General features: G+C 45.2%; 3 protein-coding genes across 9 annotated transcripts in view; all 3 read right to left on the bottom strand.

Moving 5' to 3' along the window:
• Positions 1-282: 282 nt before the first annotated feature.
• On the bottom strand, positions 283-4779 carry GRP (gastrin releasing peptide). Its single transcript, XM_027702451.1, has 3 exons — positions 4588-4779; positions 3943-4193; positions 283-699 (listed from the first exon to the last, which is right to left on the bottom strand). Exons 1-3 carry the CDS (start codon positions 4730-4732, stop codon positions 646-648), a joined length of 450 nt encoding a protein of 149 aa, XP_027558252.1. The 5' UTR covers positions 4733-4779; the 3' UTR covers positions 283-645.
• A 4388-nt stretch (positions 4780-9167) lies between these two features.
• On the bottom strand, positions 9168-12550 carry SEC11C (SEC11 homolog C, signal peptidase complex subunit). Its single transcript, XM_027702452.1, has 6 exons — positions 12447-12550; positions 11992-12101; positions 11393-11542; positions 10190-10309; positions 9578-9635; positions 9168-9361 (listed from the first exon to the last, which is right to left on the bottom strand). Exons 1-6 carry the CDS (start codon positions 12486-12488, stop codon positions 9308-9310), a joined length of 534 nt encoding a protein of 177 aa, XP_027558253.1. The 5' UTR covers positions 12489-12550; the 3' UTR covers positions 9168-9307.
• Positions 12551-18475: 5925 nt separating this feature from the next.
• Positions 18476-22932, bottom strand: part of ZNF532 (zinc finger protein 532) — a 29738-nt gene continuing 25281 nt past the window's right edge. For all 7 annotated transcript variants that reach the window (XM_027702435.1, XM_027702432.1, XM_027702436.1 and 4 more), the window contains 3 exons: positions 21483-21595; positions 20982-21129; positions 18476-20722 (listed from right to left, as the gene is read on the bottom strand). In XM_027702435.1, coding sequence (XP_027558236.1) covers positions 20228-20722; positions 20982-21129; positions 21483-21595 — 756 coding nt within the window. In that variant the 3' untranslated portion in view covers positions 18476-20227. The remainder of the gene's footprint in view (positions 20723-20981; positions 21130-21482; positions 21596-22932) is intronic.

Genomic DNA, 22932 nt, shown 5'->3' on the forward strand with positions numbered 1-22932 from the left:
GCGGCGGGAGCGCGGCGGGAGCGCGGCGGGAGCGCGGCGGGAGCGCGGAGGGCGCGGGAGAGAGGGGCTCCCGGCAGAGCTCCCTGCGGGGGCAAGCGCAGCACGCTGGGCTTACTAAGCCCATCTTCGGGAAGGCAGCGGCAGCGTCCCTTTATTGAAAAGGAACGAGACCGGGGAGCAATTCAAGAAGGAGAAGAGCTTCGGTGGACAATGAATCATTCTCTTGTGCCTTTGTTACTGCCCCTTCCATTGATTAACTCAAATAGAAGCTTGAACCCAGCCTTTCTATCAGTACTATTTATTGCGAATGTTGAAATGGCAGGTAATTTTGAACTAAGAGATGAACTGATTAGATAGGTAAGTCATGTAGTTAATTGGAAGACCCTTCCGTGACAATCATATGTGTGTGTGTATATATATATGTATCAAAGCCATTCAAGTGCGAAAATACAACCTTGAAAATGAAGTAGAGAGAGTTTAGTCATTGCTGAAACATACAAGAATATGTGTATTTAGGTATTTTACACAAAGGAATTCTTGTGTACAGAAAAGAGACCTTGTTGATTATCTGATACAATCAAGTGCTTGTGAAATATAGTCTCTTACAGCAAGTACTCAATTTCTTCGTGATTTAGAGACCTTCTTTCAGCTTGGAGTGCTCTCTTTCATATTCACAACTTGAAGCAGATAGTCCATCATCTAATAAAAAAAGGAGATATATTATTTATAGACCAGTCCTGAGAAGAGTAATTCACTAAGTTAATAAACCTAATATAAGTTAATAAGCCTAATATATAACTGCTCTGGGTATTCACATAACAAGCACATTCCTAATAATCTTTCCAAAACAGACCCCATTTGTCTTGGTTAGTGTAATAACCGACTGCCAAAGTACGAGGAAAGTCATTCTCCCAAATAATTCTGTCTGCCATCTCATTTATATACTGTCTCATCAGTGTTAAAAAGCCAAGTCATAGAAACAATTTAAAGTTTATTTTCCAACTTACTTTTAGAGTTAGTCCAACTTGGAGATTTCCCTTCTGACCCGTAACTACATTAACTTAATTTATTCACAGAATAAAGAGCAGGCAAGGTATTAACTGAAAACAAGAAAACAATGCAGGTACACCATCCTAAGCCGACCTCCCAGAACTATTGTGCCCATCTCTTCCACTTTTTTGACTATTTGTGTGTCACAGCCATTATCCCTACTCTGGGTGAGCCCTTTAGTAAGAACTTTTTTATTCTGAAGAAATGCACAGCCCACTGTGAGTACCAGTGGTGACTAATGCACTGGATGATGCTGAGCTATTAAGCAAGGCCCTGAATTGAGTTACTGCATTTACTTCTGCAAACTTTAGCTCTGGAGATTCCTGATCTTAAACTTAAAATTCGAAATTTAAATTAAATCAGCTAAATCCGAAAGTGTCCATGAAACAAAGTTCTCGTGGTACATTTCCTCCCAGTCTTTGCTCTGTGCAGCAGGTGGGAACACAGGGCTGCACACCCACAGACAGACGACTCCTGGCTGGCATCTCTGCGAGAGCAGGCTCAGTCCGTGGGAAATGCAGCCGTCAGCTCTCGGGCCAGCTATTCCCTCAGCTGTGCTCTCGGGCCAGCTATTCCCTCAGCTGGCAGCAGGGTTCACGATTTCCCTTCTGTTGGTCACGTTTCCACACCTCGGTCCAACGGGCCACTGCACTTCAGGGCAGAGTAACCTGCTGCAGATACAGTGCCTAGTTCCTCCTAGATCTAGTTTCTGTTCCAAACTCACACACAATGTGGCTGGAAAAGTATTTAATGCCAAGTAGAAGCTTTTTGTCTGCACTGTGCCCTCGTTCTCAGCTCGCTGTCCATGGTCATCCACCTCCAAGGCGGGCAGCCCCATGCACCCATCCCTTCTGTGCCAGGACACCTTTGTCAGCTGTGCTACAGCAGCACCTGTCCAACCACAGCCAGACAAAGGTTGTACACCTGGAACCCCTCACACCCAGACAAATCTACAGCATCAAAACCCAGAGGTCACTTATGCTCTTGCATCGCTGTGCTCACGTGTGACTGAATTTCACATGTATATCAGAATTCCACCTTTATAGATAAGGCCTCCTTTATAAAAAATAACTTTTAAAATAATAATTATTATTTAAATGTTTAGGAAACTATCACAACCCTCAAAAAAGTAAAGCACATTCCTTCCAACCTTCACGTTCTTTTCATCTGGAAAAATTTCAGAAACACCTTAACTTTCAGGTGCTGGGTTTTTAATTCCTGAAGCCGAAGGAAAAACAGTGCATTGTATCCTGTCTAGGCTGTGTATCATCAGGTATTCGTGTCCAACAGCAGGAAAGCTCAGCTACTACTACTGTCAGGATTATGTTTCACTTCAGGGTGGAGACAAAGTAGCAGTTGAATGATGGAAATTAAAGGTTCTATGGCCAGATGAGGTTCTGCGGGTTGTCCTATGTCTTAGTCATAGGAAAAACATGACCTTTTTTACTAATCATTTCAGAGATCTGGATGTTTAAGGCAATAATCTCATTATTCCACATACATGTTCAATGCCTGACCACAAAAATGTTGATATTAATTTAGGGTCATAGCACACACATATGGATATGATTCAACTTACTGGAGGCAACTTCCAGCCTTCATAAGTATGATTTATTGCCAGATACTTTTAGAAGCCAAAATATTTCCCTCTTTACATAGAATAATGGAATTTGTTAATCTAATTTGATTACAAAGCTGCACACTGAGGAGCTGAAGATTGAATTATTTCCTTTTTAGACAGTATTAATCACAGTTACTATAAGCATTGTTGTCATAAAGCCATAGCCAGAAAGAAACCTATGCACAATGTCCAAATCAGTGCTCAGAGACCTAAATCATGGCTTAATTTAATGGCTAAATTTTTACCTGCATTCAAATAAAAGCCTAAGTATTCATGGATTTCACTGTACCAGGATTTCAGGAGAGAGACTGGGCCAAAGTTAACCCAGGAATATTAATTACATCATATTGCAGTAGAATATGGGAAGGAAAGAATCTTCACATTAATATCTTCAAGAGGGTGTCTTAATCTTTTTATTGTATTTCAATGTCACCCGAAAGAATTCTGCAGCTTTATCACTATGTCTGTGCCTGAGGCATTATAGAGAAAGGAGTCTTCTCGTAAATTCTGTGATTTACATTAGACCCCAATTGCTTTCTGTGAAACTTCACTGTTATCCTTCACAATGTGTTTTATAGGATTTTCCAGCAGAATAGGGGTAAATCTGTTCCACTGCCTTGTTGTCTCGTAAAATAGTGCTAATAAGAACATTAACTTGAGGGATGAGGAGGCGGGTCCCAGGCACATATTACAGCTTACCCGGAGCCACAGACTGATTTAGCCAGACCACAAATAACCGCAGTAGTAGCCAGCACCGTCAGCCGGGGAAAGGCAAATAAGACAAGGACAGAGGTGGGAACGGAGGGAACTCTGCAGCCCGGTGGCTTTACCCACGGACTGGCCGTTCCCCCCCAAGCCAACATCCCAAACAGTGACAGAGACAGTCAGCGGGATGGCAGCACCTCTGCCTTCCTCCTGCCCTCGCAGCTGTCTGTCACACCAGCTTGGCTTTGCTGGGTAACACAGGATGGTGCTGATGTGGTCACCTCAGCAGGAAGAAAAGAATGGTTCAACCAAGCAGTTTGAAGGGAACCCAGACACTAAAATCTGGTTGCTGATTTCATGCCCAATAACAAATTAATTCATTCAAAATAAAATCTGTGAGTGGCAATCTGTAATCAAGAGCAAAGTCTTACTGTACTGAATGTCTAGTGCATGAAATGCATTTCTGCTGCTTTTCTGGACAATCCTCAAATTAGAGGATGCTGATATGTTACTGTAAAACAAAAATTGAACACAGGGAGTGTCTTTGCAGGTGTTGTCTTACTTACATCTTTCCAGCTGCTATTGTCATCTGTCTCCCAGGAGTTCCTGGTATACCAGGGAAGCCCTCCTTTTAAAAAGTGAGCGCTTTTATTTTCGTTCCTTTCCAGCAGCCGTAGCAAATATTTTGAGATTTCTTCCCACTGCAGATAGTCTTCCAGCTGCTTGACGTTGTCAGGTAATGCTGAAAATGGTGTTTTGTTTTCTTCTTCAAAACCATAAGGAAAATCTCCAGTGCTCTTTTTCCCCATTAAATGTCCTGTAACAACAATGACAGCAGCACAAAATTAACCAAAACGGGTAAAGATTTGATTGTTCAAATATCGGCTGGACTCTGCTACTGATTGATGGAAGGGAAGGGCAGGAGCTAGAAGATGTCAAAATTGAAGCACTACTGGGACTGCAGATTTTATCACACTGTCGCACACAATTAATTTCTTCTGTCTCTTGTGCTGCCTCGTCAGAGAAAACGTCGCTGAGCACGGGGCAGCGATACTCAAGCACCTTGCTCGGAGCTACGGAGAAGCACTTGGGAACATTTGCTGGAATAAGAAGCGGACTGAGAAGCCGTAGGTTTTACACTTACCCCACCTTGACACCGGGCGCGGGAACTCCGCGCTCCAGCGCCTTGCTAGGAGTTGAACCGGACTTACCCACAGCCCAGTGGCTGCCGCGGGGGTAGATCTTGGTGAGCGCGGGGGTCCCGCCGGGCTGCAGGGGCGCCGCTCCGCCCTGCGCCGCCAGCAGCGCCAGCGCCAGCAGCGGGAGCGCCCCGGGCCGCCGCGGGCCGCCCCCCATCCTGCCCTGCCGCCGCCGGGGATGCTGCCGGGGATGCTGCCGGGGATGCTATCGGTGCTGCCGCCGGGGATGCTGCCGGTGGTGCCGCCGGTGCCGCCCGGCCGCGGCTCCGTCCGGGCGAGGCGCTGCCGCCGCCGCCGCCGCCGCCGCCCATTTATACGGAGCCCGGACGGGCGCGAGCGGAGCTCCCGCGCCTGACGCCTCCTCACGGGGCCGCGGCAGCCCCGGCCCCCGCCCGCTCCCGGCCCCCGCCCGCTCCCCGCCCCGGCCGCTCCCGCGGGGGGAGCGAGCCCGGCCCGGCCCGGGATCCTCTCCTCGGGGGGTTCCCTCTCGGCCGCGTTCGGGACACGGACACGGATCACGAGTGGGTGCCCGCGCTCCGGCCGTCGGGGATCGGGGCGGCGGCGGGACCGCACCGGGGCCGGCGAGGGGCCCCGGGGGCTGCGACGGGCGCAGGACAGCGGGCGAGGGTCACCCCCCGCACAGTGCGGGCCTCGGCTCGGCCGCACTCGGTGCGAAGCGTCTCACTGTCCCTCACTGAAACAGAAAATCTCGCGCCAAAAGCTTATTTTAGTTCCCGGCGTCGGGTAAGTTTCCTGTCACAAGTGACAGTAAGGCGGACACAGGCTTGCAAAGACTTTCTGCTTTCCTTGGGCAGGGACCTGTAAACTTTCCAGCACCCCGAGGCACCTGGAACTGGCCAACCTTGTAGTAGTTAATGGATGAAAAGATTTCCATCCTGAAGGGGCAGTGCGGAGAAAGGATGGATGAATCATGGAAGGAGACAGTATATCCCTGTAAGAGCCATAAAGTGGAACACCTAAATACACACCCGGCCCCGGGCGTGTCAGTGGTTCCACTGGAGTGAAGGTGGGTGAGTAGTGATGGGATATCACATCCTGATGTGCTGTTTGTCCCTCAGGAGGACAACGGGGACAGGATGAAGTCATGTGGAATGGGTGCAGTTTATGTGATGATTTTGCTCTCTGGAGAACTATGCCAGGAGGTGGGATACACAGTGAACTGCCAGAGCTGCCTGGAAGGAACCTGCCAGAGCCTTTGGCTAACCCCACATGGCTGGAACTGAACTACACCCAACGGTGGCTCCCATGGATGTGAACTAACATAATTTCCGGGCAAACTCTGGTACAATCCCTTTTGAAGTCAATTGTGTATCCTCTTGTACGAGCTAATTTGTTCCCTTGTTTAGTCACAGTTTATTGCATCTTCTTTTACTGATTAATGTGATTCATTCTTTTATTTTGGTTATTAATTATGCATTCCTGCTTAGTTTACAATAGTATTCTCATGCCTCAATCACGAGTTTTGCTGTGCAGTACAGCTACAGACATGTGCTCTGTGCTCAAAGAAAATATTGCTGTCCATGGGAAGTGCTGATTGTTTGGTGCAATTCAAGGCAGGAAATCCAAAAATTCAGGAGACTGTCCATTTTCAGAAACCAAAACCAAACCCAACCACACATGAATTCTTACTCAGTTCCTTATTGCCCAGTAGTGCCAAGTCTCTTTCACTGCAAACACTATGCAAACAAATAAACCTTCCTCATTTGTTGTATATGTGTCTTCATACATTTCATGTGTTACAGGTTATACCTTCACATTCATTCTCATTTTGCACTGCTTTGAGCTCCTTTCATTAGCAGAGCCTGTCAAGGCTCCATGGTTCAGACCCCTCAAAGGCTGCTGAATGCCTGGTCTGTGGTCAGTCACAGGTTATCTGGGTGCTGGGCAGTCATGTCTGGACAGGCAGGACAGCAGGGAGGTGCCCAAAGAATGGGCTTTCTCCTCGGACTGGGTACGTCTCCCTCAGCCCAGCTGGGGATCCAGCCCACTCTCTGAATCAGCATTTCTTTACTTACTTGGTCATAAGGATAAAAAAAGGTAATATGGATTTATTCCAATTATTATTTTTATTAATCTTTTCAGAAAAATAATAATTTGATAACATAGAGAAATAGTATTCTGAACACTCTGCAACAGAAAAGGATTCAGGTACAATAAAAGGATGTTATCAGCTGAGACTGATTCACTCATTTGAGACAATCTTTCTTAAAAAAGAAGCCTGATAACATAAATTTGTGTTTGAACACCAAGAAACAGCTCTCTCCATTTTGAAATACCTTTCTGCTTTTCATACATCCCACGGCAAAGCGAACTGTTGTGCTCCAAGGCAGGAAAACATTAATGGTGTTTAAATGCTATTACCACAGCAGCACTTTAATTTGCTTCCTTTACATTTTAGACAACTATCGCTGTTCTATCAGCAAAGCAGATTCCATGGAAATGAAAAGGGCTAAAAGAAAAATGGTGTGCCTTTCATCACATCCTTTGTAGCGATGCTGGAGTCAGACACAGTCAGGATATATGGACAGAACAAACACTGCTTTGAGCGTATCAGCCACGTAATAACAGGGCACAATCACTGAGGAATACTCTGTAAATGTTGAAGATGCTGAATGGACTAATCTCCAGCACTTCCAACCCGCACCCAGGGCAGGAGCTCTGCAAACAACCCGAAAATCAACTCACTGGAGCAACAGCTCCCTGAAGAACTGAAGACATTTTTCAGAAAAGAGCTCCCCAACTTTACAGAGGCTGAATAATATGAAATAATAAACATTTATTTAATAAGGCCCAGTGTAAGGCAGTTGATACTGTTTGTGCTGCATTTTGGGAAGCCCTAGACAGTTGAAGCTGAACCAAAGGGATTGCTCAGTGCATATTTAATGTTTGCCAGTGTGCTGCAGCAGCCAGCCCAGTCCTGGTTTTACAATTTCTGTGGTGGAGGGGTTCAATAACTTGAGAATTGAAATGAGAAGTGTTTATGGACACGCCTGTGGAGCAGAACAGCCTAGATGGACCATCAGCCCCACTGCCTGACCCCCTCAGGGCTCACCAAAAGCTCCAGGGCATTGTCCAAACGCCCCTGGAACACTGACGGGCCCGGGGCATCAGTTCCAGTAAGGAACTGATTTCCATAAGGAAATGCTCCCTAAGGTGCAGTCTGACCCTCCCCTGGCACAGCTTCAGCCATTCCCAGGGGGCCTGTCCTGGATTCCCAGGCTCCATTTGCCACTCTCCCAGTCAGAGCTGACTGTGCTCACACTGGGGCAGGTGGACAGAATAAATTCCTATTTCAGCAATACCAGGGGGAAAAAAAAAATCTTACTACACATACGCTGTCCCAAAAATTACATTATTTTTTCTTAACTGTGATGATACACTTCCAGCAGGAGTGCATTAAGGATACCTACATTATTCTGACATGCCATTTACTATACTCAATTTTATTTCTACACAATTTGACACAAAAAAAGTAATTTTTATAATACAGTTGGACATGAAAACTGCTTAGTAGGACACAAAAGAAGTAATACTACTTGAAAAAATTCAGCAGTTGTCTGCTGAGCATGAGCTGTTAAAACAGAAAAGGTGCCATTATTGTATAACAGAGTATTTTTGTAGAGATAAGGGATTACAGAAGAAACAAAACTCCAGAGGAAAAGAGCATCACGCTGTTCCTTATCAAAGCTACAAAAATAAAGCCGGGGAGGAAAACAAGTCCTGCTTTGTTGAAGGTACAACACTGACAATTGAAGAGAAGAGAAAAATATAGAATTTCACAAAATGACAGTTTCAGGTAGATTTTTAAATGAGAAATCAATTTTATTTTAATTTTATTTATTTAACACTATTCTGGTGTTACATGATAGGAGAGAATAACACGTTCTCCAAAGTGGCACAGGAGTTCTGGTTCACCCTTGCTGCCAACACCCCTGAAGTGCACTACTGTGCTATTCATTCAGTAATTTACAAGTGCTATTAAAGCCCCATAAAACCTGGTGGTTGGGTTTGTTTAACACCTAGGAACACAAAAGGCATAATGGCAAACAGCCTGAATTCTAGAAACTTACACAGTCCCTAAATAACAGGCCCCTAGAAATCAGGCCATCAGGTGTTTTGTCCCTACTCCAGGAAGAAGGTTTCAAATCCAGGGGAAAAGCTCCAAGTCCCCGTTGCTCAGTTCCTAATGGGAGTGAAAGCCCCTTCCTTGGCTGTTTTTGTCACCACATCCAGCTGACTTTCCTTAGTCTGACCAAACCCCTACAACTCACCACCTGTTCTGACCCAGATGCCACATCCCCACAGGTACTGATAAATCCAGTTTGTGTGGTGGAGAAGAGAGGGCACTGACAGATTAAAAATAATCAAGGAAAAAACCCCAAACCAAAAGGATGGAGAAAGGGGGTTCAGATGCAGGACCCTTCAAGGAAAAACGAGCGGGCACATCAGGGAGAGCCCGTGGCTGCTTCAGAACATGACAGTGTCTCCCAGCCCAGGGCCAGGCTGACTGACAGCAGTGTCTGTTTGAGGCAGGAAATCTGCCCTTTCATAATTAACCAACAGCCAACAGCTTCACTCATTAGTCCTAGTTTATTTAGACAAGACAAAAGCTTGCACAGCTTCGTAACTGTATACAGAAATGAAACCATCTGAAATATATTAGTTCTTTCCCCCTGTATATTCGGCTTTGTCCTTGGAGAGCTGCCTGATTTCAGGACTCCCGTTTCAGCAGTACATAGGCTCCCATCACTGCCAGGAGAGCATACTGCAAAAAACCACAGAACACACTCGTTAGAGTTTCCCTTCACAGGAGCTCTGAAAGCACAAATTGTTCAGAGTGTGCCCTCTCCAACATCACATATGACATTAGGTACCAGAGCACAGAAACAAATTTATTAACATGGATGCTCAGAGGCAACATTCTTATTGTCTTTACTTGTTATTTTACCAATTCAAGTACTGAAAATGTCAGTATACGTACCTTAAATTTTGGATAGTCATTCATGATTATAGTTACCATCCCAACATAGGGCAAAAACCTGGAATTGACAAAACGTAAAATTAGCCCTCAGATATTACATGGAAATGTTTCAGTGTTACTCAGCCTGGAATATTTCAGTGTAAACCCATCATTTACATCTGGGACTAATGCACACCTGAACAGGAAATTAAACTCATTAGTTTTCCTAAGGTAAAACTTCAATCAAGTTATCTCTGAAAAATCTGAAGAAATTTTATCTCAAGTGAGGAAGGGGACAAAGTCCAAAGCTCAAACCTTGCATAAAATTCCTGTGGAATGCTGAAACAATTTCCTAGGAATTTCCAGCAATTACAAAGATAAGTTGGTTAATTTTGTATTTATAGAAGAACTATTTGTTACATGTGCCTTTTCCCCCCAAATATTAAATTCCACTCCCACATCAGGGAGAGGACTACAGGAAGGAATTTTCCAGTGTGGGTTTTTTTTTAATTACAATTTTTTTTAAGAAATTAAAAAAATACCACACCAGATCTAGTTTGTATTACATTGGAACTGACTCAAGAAGTAAATTTTTTTTCTATTTGATTATAAAGTACATTTTAAATTACTTACCCTCTTGCTCTTCCGACAACATCTTTCTTCTCTAACCAGTTCTGACCTTCTTTGTACAAGCCTCTATCATCAACTTCGTTATTATCACCTTTGGTCAGAAATTTGATGTTCCCATTTCCTCTAGAAGGCAATGAGGCGATAAACTAAGTACCACCTAATTTAAAAACCTCAATAAACATCTATAATGAGGATGAAAAGTACTACAAGATTAGATAACAATGTTTGCTTTCAGTCCTGCTTGTTGAACAAACACCATTAAACCATTAACATTACAGATTTTATTGACTATATCTGTCAAGAGGTATTAACAAGAAATGGTTTTAAAACACTCCCAGATTGTCACTTGATGTAAGCAGTTACCCAGTGGATATGAAAGGGATGTTGTCCACCCAGGCACACAACTTCCTCAACAAAGGCCTATGTGTCTATCTGCATTTTCAACAGAACACAAGCTGTAATCAAGTTATGAAGTTCACAATCCTCAAAAGGGTTTTGCTGAAGCACTAATATCAAGAAACAAGGAGTTTTCATGAGGATAAATTAGGTAATAAATAGATCAAATAGGTAATTCTTGGATATACATATTTGTTTCAAAAAAGTACTGAAGCACAGATGTTACTCAAGAAATAAACACCTTCAGTTCACTTGCTGAGGAGCAAATATGTCAGTGCTTGCCACCTCCAGCTTAGCTTCTCACTGTGCAGAACTAGAAGGAAAACTGCCTCTCCTGTGCTTCAGAAGGAACAGTTTATCATTGCAGGCACATGCAATAAGGGCAAACCCCAGAACTCTCTCTGCTGCTCTCCAGCCTGAATTGTTGCTGGCAGTGTGACCAACAGACACAAGGAGAATAAGAACCTATTCTTTTACTCTAGTCAAATCTGGACAACTTCAGTTAGCAAAGGTTATATACTCCTCAGGCTGCACCTCCAGTTCTGATTCTGAATCCTCCCCTTCTTTCAGAGATTTGCTCTTAGAAGCAGCTGTTTCTCACAACCAAAATCCCACTCCTACAGCCACCAGTACAGAAGTGGGCTCTGCTGCCACACACATTCCTGCTGCCAGCAATAACTCCTATGGCTTGTGCCACGGGGTTCCTCTGAATTTCCTCTTAGTTTCTCATAAACTACTATCAAACTGTAACTGAAAATCCCAGGGAAAGAAAGTATCTTTAGGAACAAGGAAAAGGACAAGTTGCATTACTTTTCGTGTACTTTGATTACTCTGTGAACTATTGGAATGTCTCTGCCTTCAACTTTAAAAACAACTATTTCACCAGCTCTGATCGGGTCATCGTGGAAATTCGTCAGGAACAGCAGGTCTCCCCTGTGAAAAGCTGGTTCCATGCTGCCACTACGAACAACAAGAAAGAAAGAGTTTATTGGTATTATGGTAAATGAAAGAAGAACCATGAAATCAAAGAACATTTAGTTCTTACAGATAAACTCACAATTTAAATTGAAATCTGTAGCTTCACTAATTCGGTAACACTGTTCAGTCATGTAACAAACCCCAAATCCCAGTAAGCAATCTGGGGTAGTTTATCCATCAAGTGAAGGAACCTGGACATTTGAAAGATCTCACACAGTTACTGCTCCTACAAACCTCAGCTGAAACTGGGCCATGGTTACAGCAAAGGCCTTTGCTCAGGGTCCAAAAGAGAGTTAGAAGAAAGTAGGTGTTCCAGTAGTTCTTTAAGTAAGTGGAATTTAAAATTCCAAATGTATCCAAGGGGAAAGGGGAAGAGACAAAGGGCAAAACAATCCCTGGACTTGAAGCAGAAAGCCTGTACAGTGACTCACCTGAGCACCACGACAATTGGGCTCTCACTGCCAGTGACCACGATGAGCCCTTTCCAGATCATAAGGGCAGAAGACACTATCATAGCAAAATTTAGGACTTGGTAATACAGCTGTGTGAAACAAGAAAATTGGTTTTTTAGTTACTGTATTGAATTTAGAAGAACAACATAGAAATTCAGCCCACAGAGTCCAGGCACGAGGGCTTTCACAGTAAAATCCTATTCCAACGCGAGTCTCATGGCACAGATTGCCATGTCAGAATTCATCATACTGCAGCATAAAGCCTGAATCCACCGTGTGCCTCAATTCTGGCTCATTCTACCCGGGAACTGCCCGTCCCCCTTTCTCCCTGGCGTAAAATACGGAGCCGGAAATGCCAGACCGGCGTTCCCGTCTGCAAAGCCCCGCTCGCCGCTGCGGTGCGTGCCCTGGGGGCTGCCCGGCCCCGCCGGTACCTGCCGCTTGTTCATGCGCCGCAGGTCCCCGAACAGATCCATGTCGGGCCCCGGCGGCTCCCCGGCCGACAGACCCGCGCCCCAACAGCGGCGGCGCCGCGCCGGGTCCCGCGCTGCTCCCCGGGACCTGTAGTCTTCTTCCCCTCCCGCCCCGCTGACACTCAGAGGGCCTCCTACCGTGCGAACTACAACTCCCAGCATGCACCGCGGCGAGGGGTCCTGAGGGCGAGCCCTCTCGCCTGCTGCCCTTGGAGATGCCTGAGGAGCTGGCTGTCCCAAGGGGCTCCCGGTGGGCGCTCAGAGCCCCCCGAACGGCGGCACGAGCCGCGTGCCCCCGCGAAGCGCCGGGAAGGCGGCGCCGCTTCCCGGGGACAGTGCTTTGGGTCAGGCGAATGCCGTGGGCACCCCTGGGGCCCCCGCGGCGTGTGCGTCGCTCATTGGCGGGACGGGGGCCGTGCCGGGCGGGCGGCAGGGGGCGCTGTCAGGGGAGAGCGAGGTGTGAGGGGAGCGAAGTGTGAGGGCAGAGCGGTGTGAGGGGAGTGCAGTGTGAGGGCAGAGCGGTGTGAGGGCAGAGCCGCGTGAGGGCAAAGCGGTGTGAGGGGAGCGCAGTGTGAGGGCAGAGCGGTGTGAGGGGAGCGAAGTGTGAGGGCAGAGCGGCGTGAGGGGAGCGCAGTGTGAGGGCAGCGCAGTGTGAGGGCAGCACAGTGTGAGGGCAGAGCAGTGTGAGGGGAGCGGCCCCGGCAGACTGTGAGGGGACAGCGAGGTGAGGGTGGAGCGGCCCCGCCGTGGTTCCTTGCCCAGCCCTCCAGCCCGCAGCGGGCTGTGCCTCGGAAGCCCGCAGGCTGGCACACCGCAGTCTCCTCCTCACCAGCTGCGAGCAGAGCCATCTCGTCTCAGCAGCCAGCGGTACCCTCAGGGTTTTTTCATGGGCCGCTCCAGAGATGAGCACAGAGGCCCAGAAAAGCCCCGGCTGTGAGTGGCAGCCCCTCAGTGCCCTCTGCCAGCCTGGCTGCCCTCAGGATGGGCCGGGGCTGCTCCCAGTGGGGCTGGCAGGGTGTGAGGCCCCTCGGGCAGCGCCCATTCCCAGTTCAGCATCTGAATGATTACGTGAGTCTGGAGCAGCAGCTACCACATGGGTACAGGTCCTTGCCCAGAGCCTGATTTCCTGTGAATTACATGAACCAAACCCAACGAGGTTTTCACCAATTAGCCCCTGAAGACTGGGGATGACAATGGGAGAACAAAGAACACAAGGAAATGCTGCTAAGATCAGTGGAAGGAAGCAGTTTGTGGAGGACTGGAAAGGTGTTTCTGTAATTTGCCAGAAATTGAGCGAGACTTTCTGTTGGCAAACAGTTGGACAAGAGGGATTAGGACTGACTAAGAAAGGCAGAACTTGCATTGGATCACAGAGGAAGGTGTAATGCTCTCAGGAATGGACAGAAATGGCACATGGATATTGGAAAGAAAGCTCCAAGGACACTAGCTAGTGTCATGCTTCTTCAGCGATGTGTCGAGGCCTTTTGCAAAGTGTACAGAGATGTCCATGGAAGAGAGAAAAGGAATGATAAAGGTAACAGTTCAGTGAAGCTTTAGGGAAGGTCTAAATACCTGTGGGTTACCCTGATGAATAAACTGTTGTTTGTATCGGTGGTGTTGTTAGATGCACACCGTGGTGATGATGATTTAGGATCCACGCCCACTTTGGAGCCTGTAAACCTTGCCAGTGCTTGGAAAATCCAGCTTTTCCATGGCTGGCTGCTCCCATAAACACATTTCCCATGTGTGTGATACCAATACAACTGGGAAGTAATGATCACAAAACTGCTAATTAAAGCATATGACACATAAGCTACCCACTGTCTAATTACATTTCTCTCCCAGAAAGCAAAAAAAGAGGCCAAGTTCTCATTCACTGCAGAAATAGTTGTACCTGGAATACACCTAAAAACATTTGAACATACCAGCAGTTTACACTAGGGCTCAGACCAGTAACTCATAGTCAATTAGCAACAATCTGACAAAGACATCTTTGTTAAATTTACTTGCTATTGGAAGGAAATCTTTATGTTATTTCTTGTGGCTATAGCTGCACATTTCACCTTAGCTATTGATTCTTTATATTAATGCAGAATATCATATTACATTAATACAAAAAAAACATAACAAACCAGCTTTTGTTCCAAAACACACTATGCCACCCCCAAATTGCTACTGAAATAGAATAGATTTAACACTTACTTTGCATTTATGATGTGTTTACATTTAACAGTAAATATTTGACACTTTTCTATTACCCGCTTCTCCCAGGCAAGTGTGTAAGTTGTGTGCAAGGTTCTTTTGCAGTGGTTGTCGTGTTTGCAGTAGCTCAGGTTGGCTGACATTATCCTCTAATGAACTTTTTCAGACTTCTCCTGGTTCAGCACGTGAGCTGGCAGCGCTGTGACATGGGACTGTCATTTGGAGAATTGAGAGAGGCAAGAAGGCAGCTTTCCGTTGAGACCCGGTAGGATTGAAGCTGCTTATTTTTTGTTCACAGAGGTGGGACATTCTTTTGTCCAAGGCACAAACCCACACTTAATTCTGAGACCACAGTATCTTTGCCTCTCAGTTTGATTGTGATTGGTGTTTGATGGCTCAGAAAACGCTGGAACTCCCCCATTTTTCATGGGGAGGCAAGGGAAACGTGTTAGGAAGCTGCTTTTCTTCCTTTTGCACAGGTGCTAGGAATCACCTACACTTCTGTTGGTGGCTTTGTTATTTTACCAGCTGCATGGTTTAGATTATTAAAGGTTACATGTATTTTGAAATCTTCCCATACTCTGGATGTTTGACTTCAATATTTGTACAGTAGATCTTTTGGAGCTCTGCAGCTAGAAAATGATGGTAGTTTTTTAGTGCACAGAAAAATGTAGCTCTTGGCATTCTGGCAGATTTGCCAGACCTTTGCAAACAGCCTGTACATAGAATATTGAATTACAGCTCTTTGATTTCTAAGAGATTGGTCATGGGCACATAACTGGCACTTTGCCCTCGGGCTGAGACGTGTGGGTTAATAGGGAAAGCCAGAGCAGTCCTTTTGCAGCCCCTCAGCAAAGCACAGCAGCAGCACAGTAACTGCCTTCCCTGGGGAGCACTCTTTGTGTCCAAATCCATTGGGAGCTATTTGCTTCCCATTCCTGTTCTCAGCAGGCTGTTGGAGCAGCCCGTGGTGCACACAGGGCTCTCCAAAAGCAATGGGGTGCCACTTGCACCAGTAGCACACTCCAGTCTGGATTCTTCTAATACTTGCATTTCATTGCATTGCGTTTCATTGCAGTTTTGTAATGGTACAAAGAATATTTTCTTCCTGCACACCCCTGGATTTGCACCCCCCTTTGGAGGCCACTGCTTTGGAGCATGGGTGGCTTCTGTCTCGTGTCACTTCTCCCATGAGTGCTGTCCTCTGCCTTGGGAGCTGGCAAGGACCTGTTCAGGGGCACGGTTGGCAACCCCAGGGGCGCTTTGCATGCTCGTGTTTTTAAGTGTATGAGTCAACAGTTTTAGTCTGCTCTGCAACCCAGTGTCTGGAGAGATAATTGGATTTCAGCTGAGTTGGAGCTGTTTCAGGCAATAGTTTATTTGTGAAAATAATGTATTTTTCTGGGGAAAAAGGGGAAGGAGAGGGAGGGATCCAGCTATCCGAACACTCAGTTGAATTTAGCAAATAATGTTCTCTTTTCCTTCCCCTGCCCCCATGGAACAGAAAAAAAAAGTCAGAAACAACCTGACAAAATGTTTAGGCTTTCCCAAGTGAAACAAAAGTTTAATTTTTAAAACTGCCCAAGAATAAATGAGGGGAAGGCAAAAAGGTTTTTAAAAAATTCTAAAAAAAGGAAATATTTAACCCTTACTCAAGAACAATCTCTTAGTAGGCTAAAAATGCTTGTAATGTGTTAGGTTTTGCTTTGTGCTGGGGAAGGGGAATAATTATATTAATTAACTATGTGCTATTTGCTTAACCTGTGCTGCATAGAAAGGGCTGGGCTCATTTTGCCAGGAGCAACAGTATGTAAATGTAATGACCAAGGGATATTTTGAGACCCTAGCTCCTCCACCCTGATTGCATTCAGGGACTGCTCTCCATTTTAACTGAGACAGTGACAGTCACTTAAGGCAGGAAATATTGTTGTGCTTGCCCTGCAATATTAATCTGGCCCACGGAGCTCTGGCAGTGCCAGCCGAGTGTGGCCTGACTCGGCAGGAGCAATCCTCATAATGCACTGCATCCATAGCCCACCATCACATTAGAGTCATTGAATGCAAAATAGCAGCATTTGAGAAGAGGAAATAAATGGGCTGCATAAAGGCTTTTGCCAAATCATATTAGGGGACATGTCTGGGAAGGATACAATGCTCAGCTTATTTTACTAATAGTCACATTACAGCGCCAAACACATTTCTGCCTTCAACGTAGAAACCTGGGGTCAGAGAAGAAAGCTGCAGTGCCTCCACTTCATTTTCCAGGTGAATCTGGGTCATTCCCAGTGCAGTGTCTCACTGTGATGCCCTCAAATGGGCCCTTTGGTCCCCAGGAAGGAAAGCTGTCCTTTTTCCCCAGCTGTGAAAGAAATAACATTAAAACCAGTTTTTGTACAGTCACTGTTGAGGAGCAAATACAATTTTTTTTCAAAGGGAAGAAGTGCTCAGGGAGGGGGCAAGAAGTGGCTCCTTCTTTTGCACTCCTTCTGCGTCTGCTTCTGGCTGTAGAAGCCAGTTTCTACTCAAAGCCCAGGGCTGTGGGTCGGGAATGCTTGTGCCTTCTGTGTTTGCCATGTTCTGTACTTATTTCTCTTGTCACTCCAATCCTCACCCTAGTTGCCCTTCAGGGAGCCTCGGCAGATAACCTTTTAGTAATAATCTGAAATTCAAATACGAAGAATTGACTACTGAACTGCCCTAATATTTGAGAAAGGTTTTAAACTAAAATAGGTTATTCCGTGTCCCATTATTGGCCTGGCAGCTGCGTGTGTGTGATAGGTGTACTGAGAAAGGTTATATTAACAGAATGAGAAGGTCAGAGTTATATAAAAATCCTTTGAAAAGTAAATAGGCTTGCCGTACTGATTTCCCCACAGGTACACAGAGGTTAAGAACTGGGAACATTTTGGCAGGTTGAGTTGTGCATCTGTAAGTGCCCTGCAGAAATAAAAAAAACAGACAGGTCTAAAAGTACAGTGGCTGTGGTAAGATTCACCTCTGTCTGTGCCTGTGTGCAAGCAGGCCAAGGCAAGGCTAAACACCTCCCTGAGTGTGAAAAATCAGTTTTATTGAAGCTGAGCCTTGGTGCAGTCCTGGTTGGGCAGTTTTCTCTGCAGCTGGATACTTGGGCAGAGGTTTCGGTGTGCTTCCTGCCTCCCTGGAGAAGGGATGGGATGGGAACGTACACAAGAGGACATATACATATATACATATACATATATATGTACACAGATATGAGGTTGAATCCGTTACCATTAAATCCTCAGAGGAAAGATGTAGAAAAGAGGACTATTAATGTTATCACTGCAATTGACTGTCAGTGGCACGATGTTAATTAAAAGCAAACAATTCAAGTGTCAGATCTCAGGCAAAAATAAGTTTAAATGTTTTCTTTATGGTTTACAAGAGGAGATAATTCCCCTAGGTTTGCCTACTCAGATTTGTGCCTTTCCACTGTGTCTCTTGTTGCTTTCTGTTCAGTTCCCCTCCTGGTCTTCGGGACATTCCCCTCCTGTTAGCAGCGTGTCGGGTCTGCCACAGAAGTGTGTGTGGAGTTACAGGGCAGTTCAAGACCCTCTCCCTTAAGTTCCCAGGGGCAGTGGCAGTGCAGGACCCCGGCTCCTGGTTGGAACCACAGACCCGTTCATATTGTCAGGTTACTGGCCAGGAAATTGTTGTGGTTTGCATCTTGGTGGCACCAGCAATGGCATAAGCTACTGGTTCACAGCATCCCCTGCGGGGACAAGGCAGTGAAAAGGGAAAATAAACAAAGGTATTAGTAATGGCTGTGAAAATTTAACTTTTATTATCTGTTCACTGTATACAAAACACCATTCTGCATAGTGATAACTCATTTGTTGTACAGTTGACAGTGCACATCAACAAACAAGTGTTCAGAGGTATCCACTGAATGGAAGGGCAGTGGTGGCAGTTTACATCACACACTGAGATCCTGCTGTAGGGTGGAGAAGTACCTCATAACCACTCAGTATGCCAGTAAGAGAACTGGCCTAACGAGCATTTACTGATGAGCCAAATTAAGAATGAGGATGGAGAGAGCAGAACTAACGTATCCAATACACAATTTCCAGAGTGACTGAGAAGTTTTACAGAGGTGGCTGAGAGGATCCGTATTTTTTTAAACACTTCAAACTTTAAAACTGTTAAAGTTTCATGATAAATAAGAGAATCTCACAAATCTTTAGGGGCAAAATGCTCCACATTTATTTACATATGAAATGTGTTTAATACAGTTGTAACGGACATAGTGTATAGTAACATCTGACAGCAGCAAGACTTTTAAGGAACCCAACAATTACTACTGTTTCTCATGCAGCTATCTATATATACACAATTTGTTTTAAAAAAAAGTACAAAATTTTTTCTCGTAGGGATACATACAAGGTATAAAATGCAAAAACAAACCAAAAATATACTCTCACAGAGAACTCTATCTGAAAGGGCCGGGATGGTACCTTTGTGTACTTGTGCAAGCGGAACCGGAGGCGCCGGGCGGGCCTGCGGTGGCTCCCGAGCGCCGAGGGCCTGTGCTGAGGCTCCAGCCCCCGTCACACCCACGGCTGGGCCTTGGCTCCTTCCCAGCTGTGGCTGTGTGTGACACTGAGCACCAGAACGTTTGGCATGAGTGTGCAGAGCTGGCAAACGCCAGCCCCTGCAGCGAGGGTCAACTATTTGCTTTCAATAACCAAAAAGGAAAATACGTAATGCTGTGTACTCGCTTCTATATAATGTTTAATAAATTACATGACAAAAAACATCATCATTATAAACCTATTCCTCTAATTACATCTTATTTGTTAAATCCAGAGCAGCCCAGCCCTTTTGTAACAATTTGAGCTTTGATCATAAGCACCTGATGACCTAAACAAAATCACTTTATCATACATAGAGTTGTGCAATTATACTTTTCAAAAGTACTTTACTGCTCTAGGGGGTCTGCACCTGTTCTGGTGTTGCCACCTAAAAACCAGCACTGCATTTTACACATGCAGTGGTACTTCTTTTTCTTTTTAATATATACTTTGTAAGAGAAAGTTTAAAAGCTTCCACAGACATTTAGAAGCGCAAGTTCTTAGAATTTAAAATCTTAGCTTGCTTCTCTTCCCTTCTCCCCTCCAAGCACTGCCTTCTGATGCACTTCCATTAGCTAAACTTTCTTTCGGAAGCATTCAAAAAAGAAACAGCTTAAGAGAACCTAAGGAACTGCCCCAGCATTCAGAACTCTGTTTTAAAGAAACTTACTACAAAAAAACAGAAACAAAACAGAAAAAAACAAATTTTCCACTAGATACCGATACAAACACATAACAAAGAGTATAAAAATTATTAGTTTAAATATATACAAACTCTTTTCAACTCAAATACTGCTTCAATGGTTCTGAGGATATAGACAATGAGGTGAAGGGGACACTTTTATGCAGAATATATTGCAACACTATTATACCTTGAACTTTCTGTAGCAAAAATGTCCTTAGTATTCCAATGTGGAGAGAGAGATTTCTGCATCCCAAGTAATCTGATCACTTTTCAGCTGAACTCATTCTTTTGGACTTAATGAAGGCCATGCCATGTGTTCTCATGTGAGTGTTTAAGGCCGCTTCAGTTTCAAAAGTCTTTGCACACACTTTGCATCGCCTGTCTGATGCTGCACTGTTAGATGATTCATCCTCATGATTGGGTTTGTTTTCTTGCTGATTATCCTCTCCAGACCCATTCTGTTTTGATACTGGCTGAGGCTCCTTCAGCTTATGTACAATGAAGAGGTGCCTGGAGAGGGACACGTGAGATGTGTAGCAGAGTCCACATTCCCTGCATTGGTATGAAGAGCCATCAGATTTATGTTGAGGAATATGTTCATGAAACTGGAGAAGATTTTCTGTTGTAAAGCCACAAACTGCACACTTGTGAACTTTAAAAACATTTATCTTCAGCTTTTTTAATGGCTGAGTGATTGCACCTCGTGGAGGCCTGAACTCCAGTACAGGTTCTTCCAATTTACGCTTTGGACTAGGAACCTAAAAAAGGGACAGAAATGGGGTATCACGTAAGCATAAATGAGCAGTTCTTTTCATTGCTATTTGTGACTTGCAAACGTCAGAAACTTTCCCTTGGCAGATTCCAGTACAACTCTGATAAACACAATGCTTTTGGGGCTCTGCTTCACTGAAGGTGAGACCTTTAAGGCATCAAAATAAGCATATCTATTTAAAGATCCTGAATTTATACCCACAAAAAATCACCCTCCGTGAAGGAATGAATCTTGCAAGTGATTACCTTTGTGTCTTCTTTTACCTCCCTTTCTTCCATATTGGTAGCTTCAGCCATTTCTTTCACGTCAGGGTCTTTAATACCATGCATCAACTGAATGTGTTTTTCCAACATCAGCCTCTTGGTAAAAGTACGTCTCGAATCTGGGCAGTGCCTGCAGACACACAAACACACACCCATTCAATGTTATGCTTAACAAGTGCCTTTTGTAGATTAAAAGAGTGGTTGTGTGTTTGAGAGACTCCTGAAACCCAGGTTCAGCACGGTGGTGACCCCAGTTGCCAGCCAAGCAAACCCTCAGCTCAGCCGAGTTTCAGATCTGCTCGCAGACTTTATGCACTGTGCTCTCACAGCCCTGCTGCGTCTGCAGGCAGCACAGGGGACTGGTTTGGCCTGTCTGCATCGAAATTCCTGCCCATCTCAATCGATGCCATACTGGCTTTTACACAGGCGAGGAAAGAGTTTCAGCTAACAGTGGGTTTTTAAATAGATAAAAGTAGAACTTACGAGCATGTATAAACCTTCCTAATGCCTTTGTGTTTGATACGATTGTGACGACATAAACTGTGGGAAGAACTGAAAGATTTGTCACATTGTCGACATGGATGTTTCTTCATTTGCTTTAAAAAAAGAAGAGAAAGGCATTAGTTAAAAAAGCTCAGTAAAATAGAGCATGTGTCGAACCTTTTGATAACAGGAAAGAAACATCACTTACCCTTTTTTTGTACACACCCCTCCTTCAGCAACACCGCACAAGTCAGAGCTGGGCCTCTTTCAAAGCCATGTGGCCAAAATGAGCTACACATACACCTGCCACCAGTTGTACACTGGTGTCACGGACTGGGGGTGAAGCCAATTTCTTCCACCAAAGAAGCAAGGAAGATCAGTGGATTATTTCTGGATCAGTAAAGGCAGTAAAGTGAGAGATTTGCTTTCCCTTCCACAACCAAATTATGTCTGCAGCTGCTGACCAGGAGCTCCTCAGCCACATACGAGGAAGCACGAAGAGCACAGAAAGAAGACCAAAACTGAGCCTCACAGACACTGAGACACTAACAGGGCTCAGAGAAGTCACAATGAAATGAGAAATATTGTCCAATGCCAACTTGAGGCCCATCTGTTTGGGGAATTTTGTGGGGTTTATATTGCAGTTTGTCAAGCAGAAGGAAAAGGAAGAAGGTGAGAAGGTGAGAAGGATGGAGCAGTCACACATCGAAGATGTGTCAGCACTGCATGGATGCATCAAGCCCTTGGTCAGAAAAGCAGGACGAGGAGAGTGCTCAGCAGGGCCTGGTCCCTCTCAGAGCACTGGGGGCACTATCTGGGATAGCCAGCTGTGACACCACATTCATTCTAAATGTCTTGGGGAGACTCCAGACAGAGACCAAATAGGATTTGGGATGCGTTGGTTTCTGCAATGGCAGCCAATCCCACAGACTCCTCAGGAAGGAGTGTAGCACCTGGTCTTTCCCATTTCTGAAAGACATGGAGTTGTATCTCTTCATCTGAATATCTGTCTGCCTCCTGTGTTATTCGAGGAACTGCTTGAAGAGGGATAAAAAACAGCACCTGAATGTAAGCAATAAAAGAGGCCTTTAGGCCGGTATTTGAGTGCAACAATTATCTAATATTGCATAGTAAGGGCTGTTCTTGAGATAACATAAACATCAGAGATGGATGATTCTCCTCCACTTAGACAAAATAAGCCTGTTATTCCTTCCAGTTCTGCTCTGTTGCTGCAGTGCAGCACAGTACATTGGTTTAATTCCCTGATTCCCAGCTGAGGGAAGAGTCAGACTGTTTCAAGGCAAGGCCTGGAGAGCCATGGGTCAGCAGCAGGCTGGAGCTGGCACAGCCTGTCTCAGACACAGCTCAGCAGAGCCACTACTGCCTGCCTGTCTTTTTAATTTCATTTAACTGGAAGCGCTACTGAACGGAGAACAACAGCAAACGGGGG

Source organism: Neopelma chrysocephalum, unplaced genomic scaffold (assembly GCF_003984885.1).
Source record: "Neopelma chrysocephalum unplaced genomic scaffold, ASM398488v2 Primary Assembly neopelma1_186, whole genome shotgun sequence".
NCBI lineage: Eukaryota > Metazoa > Chordata > Aves > Passeriformes > Pipridae > Neopelma > Neopelma chrysocephalum.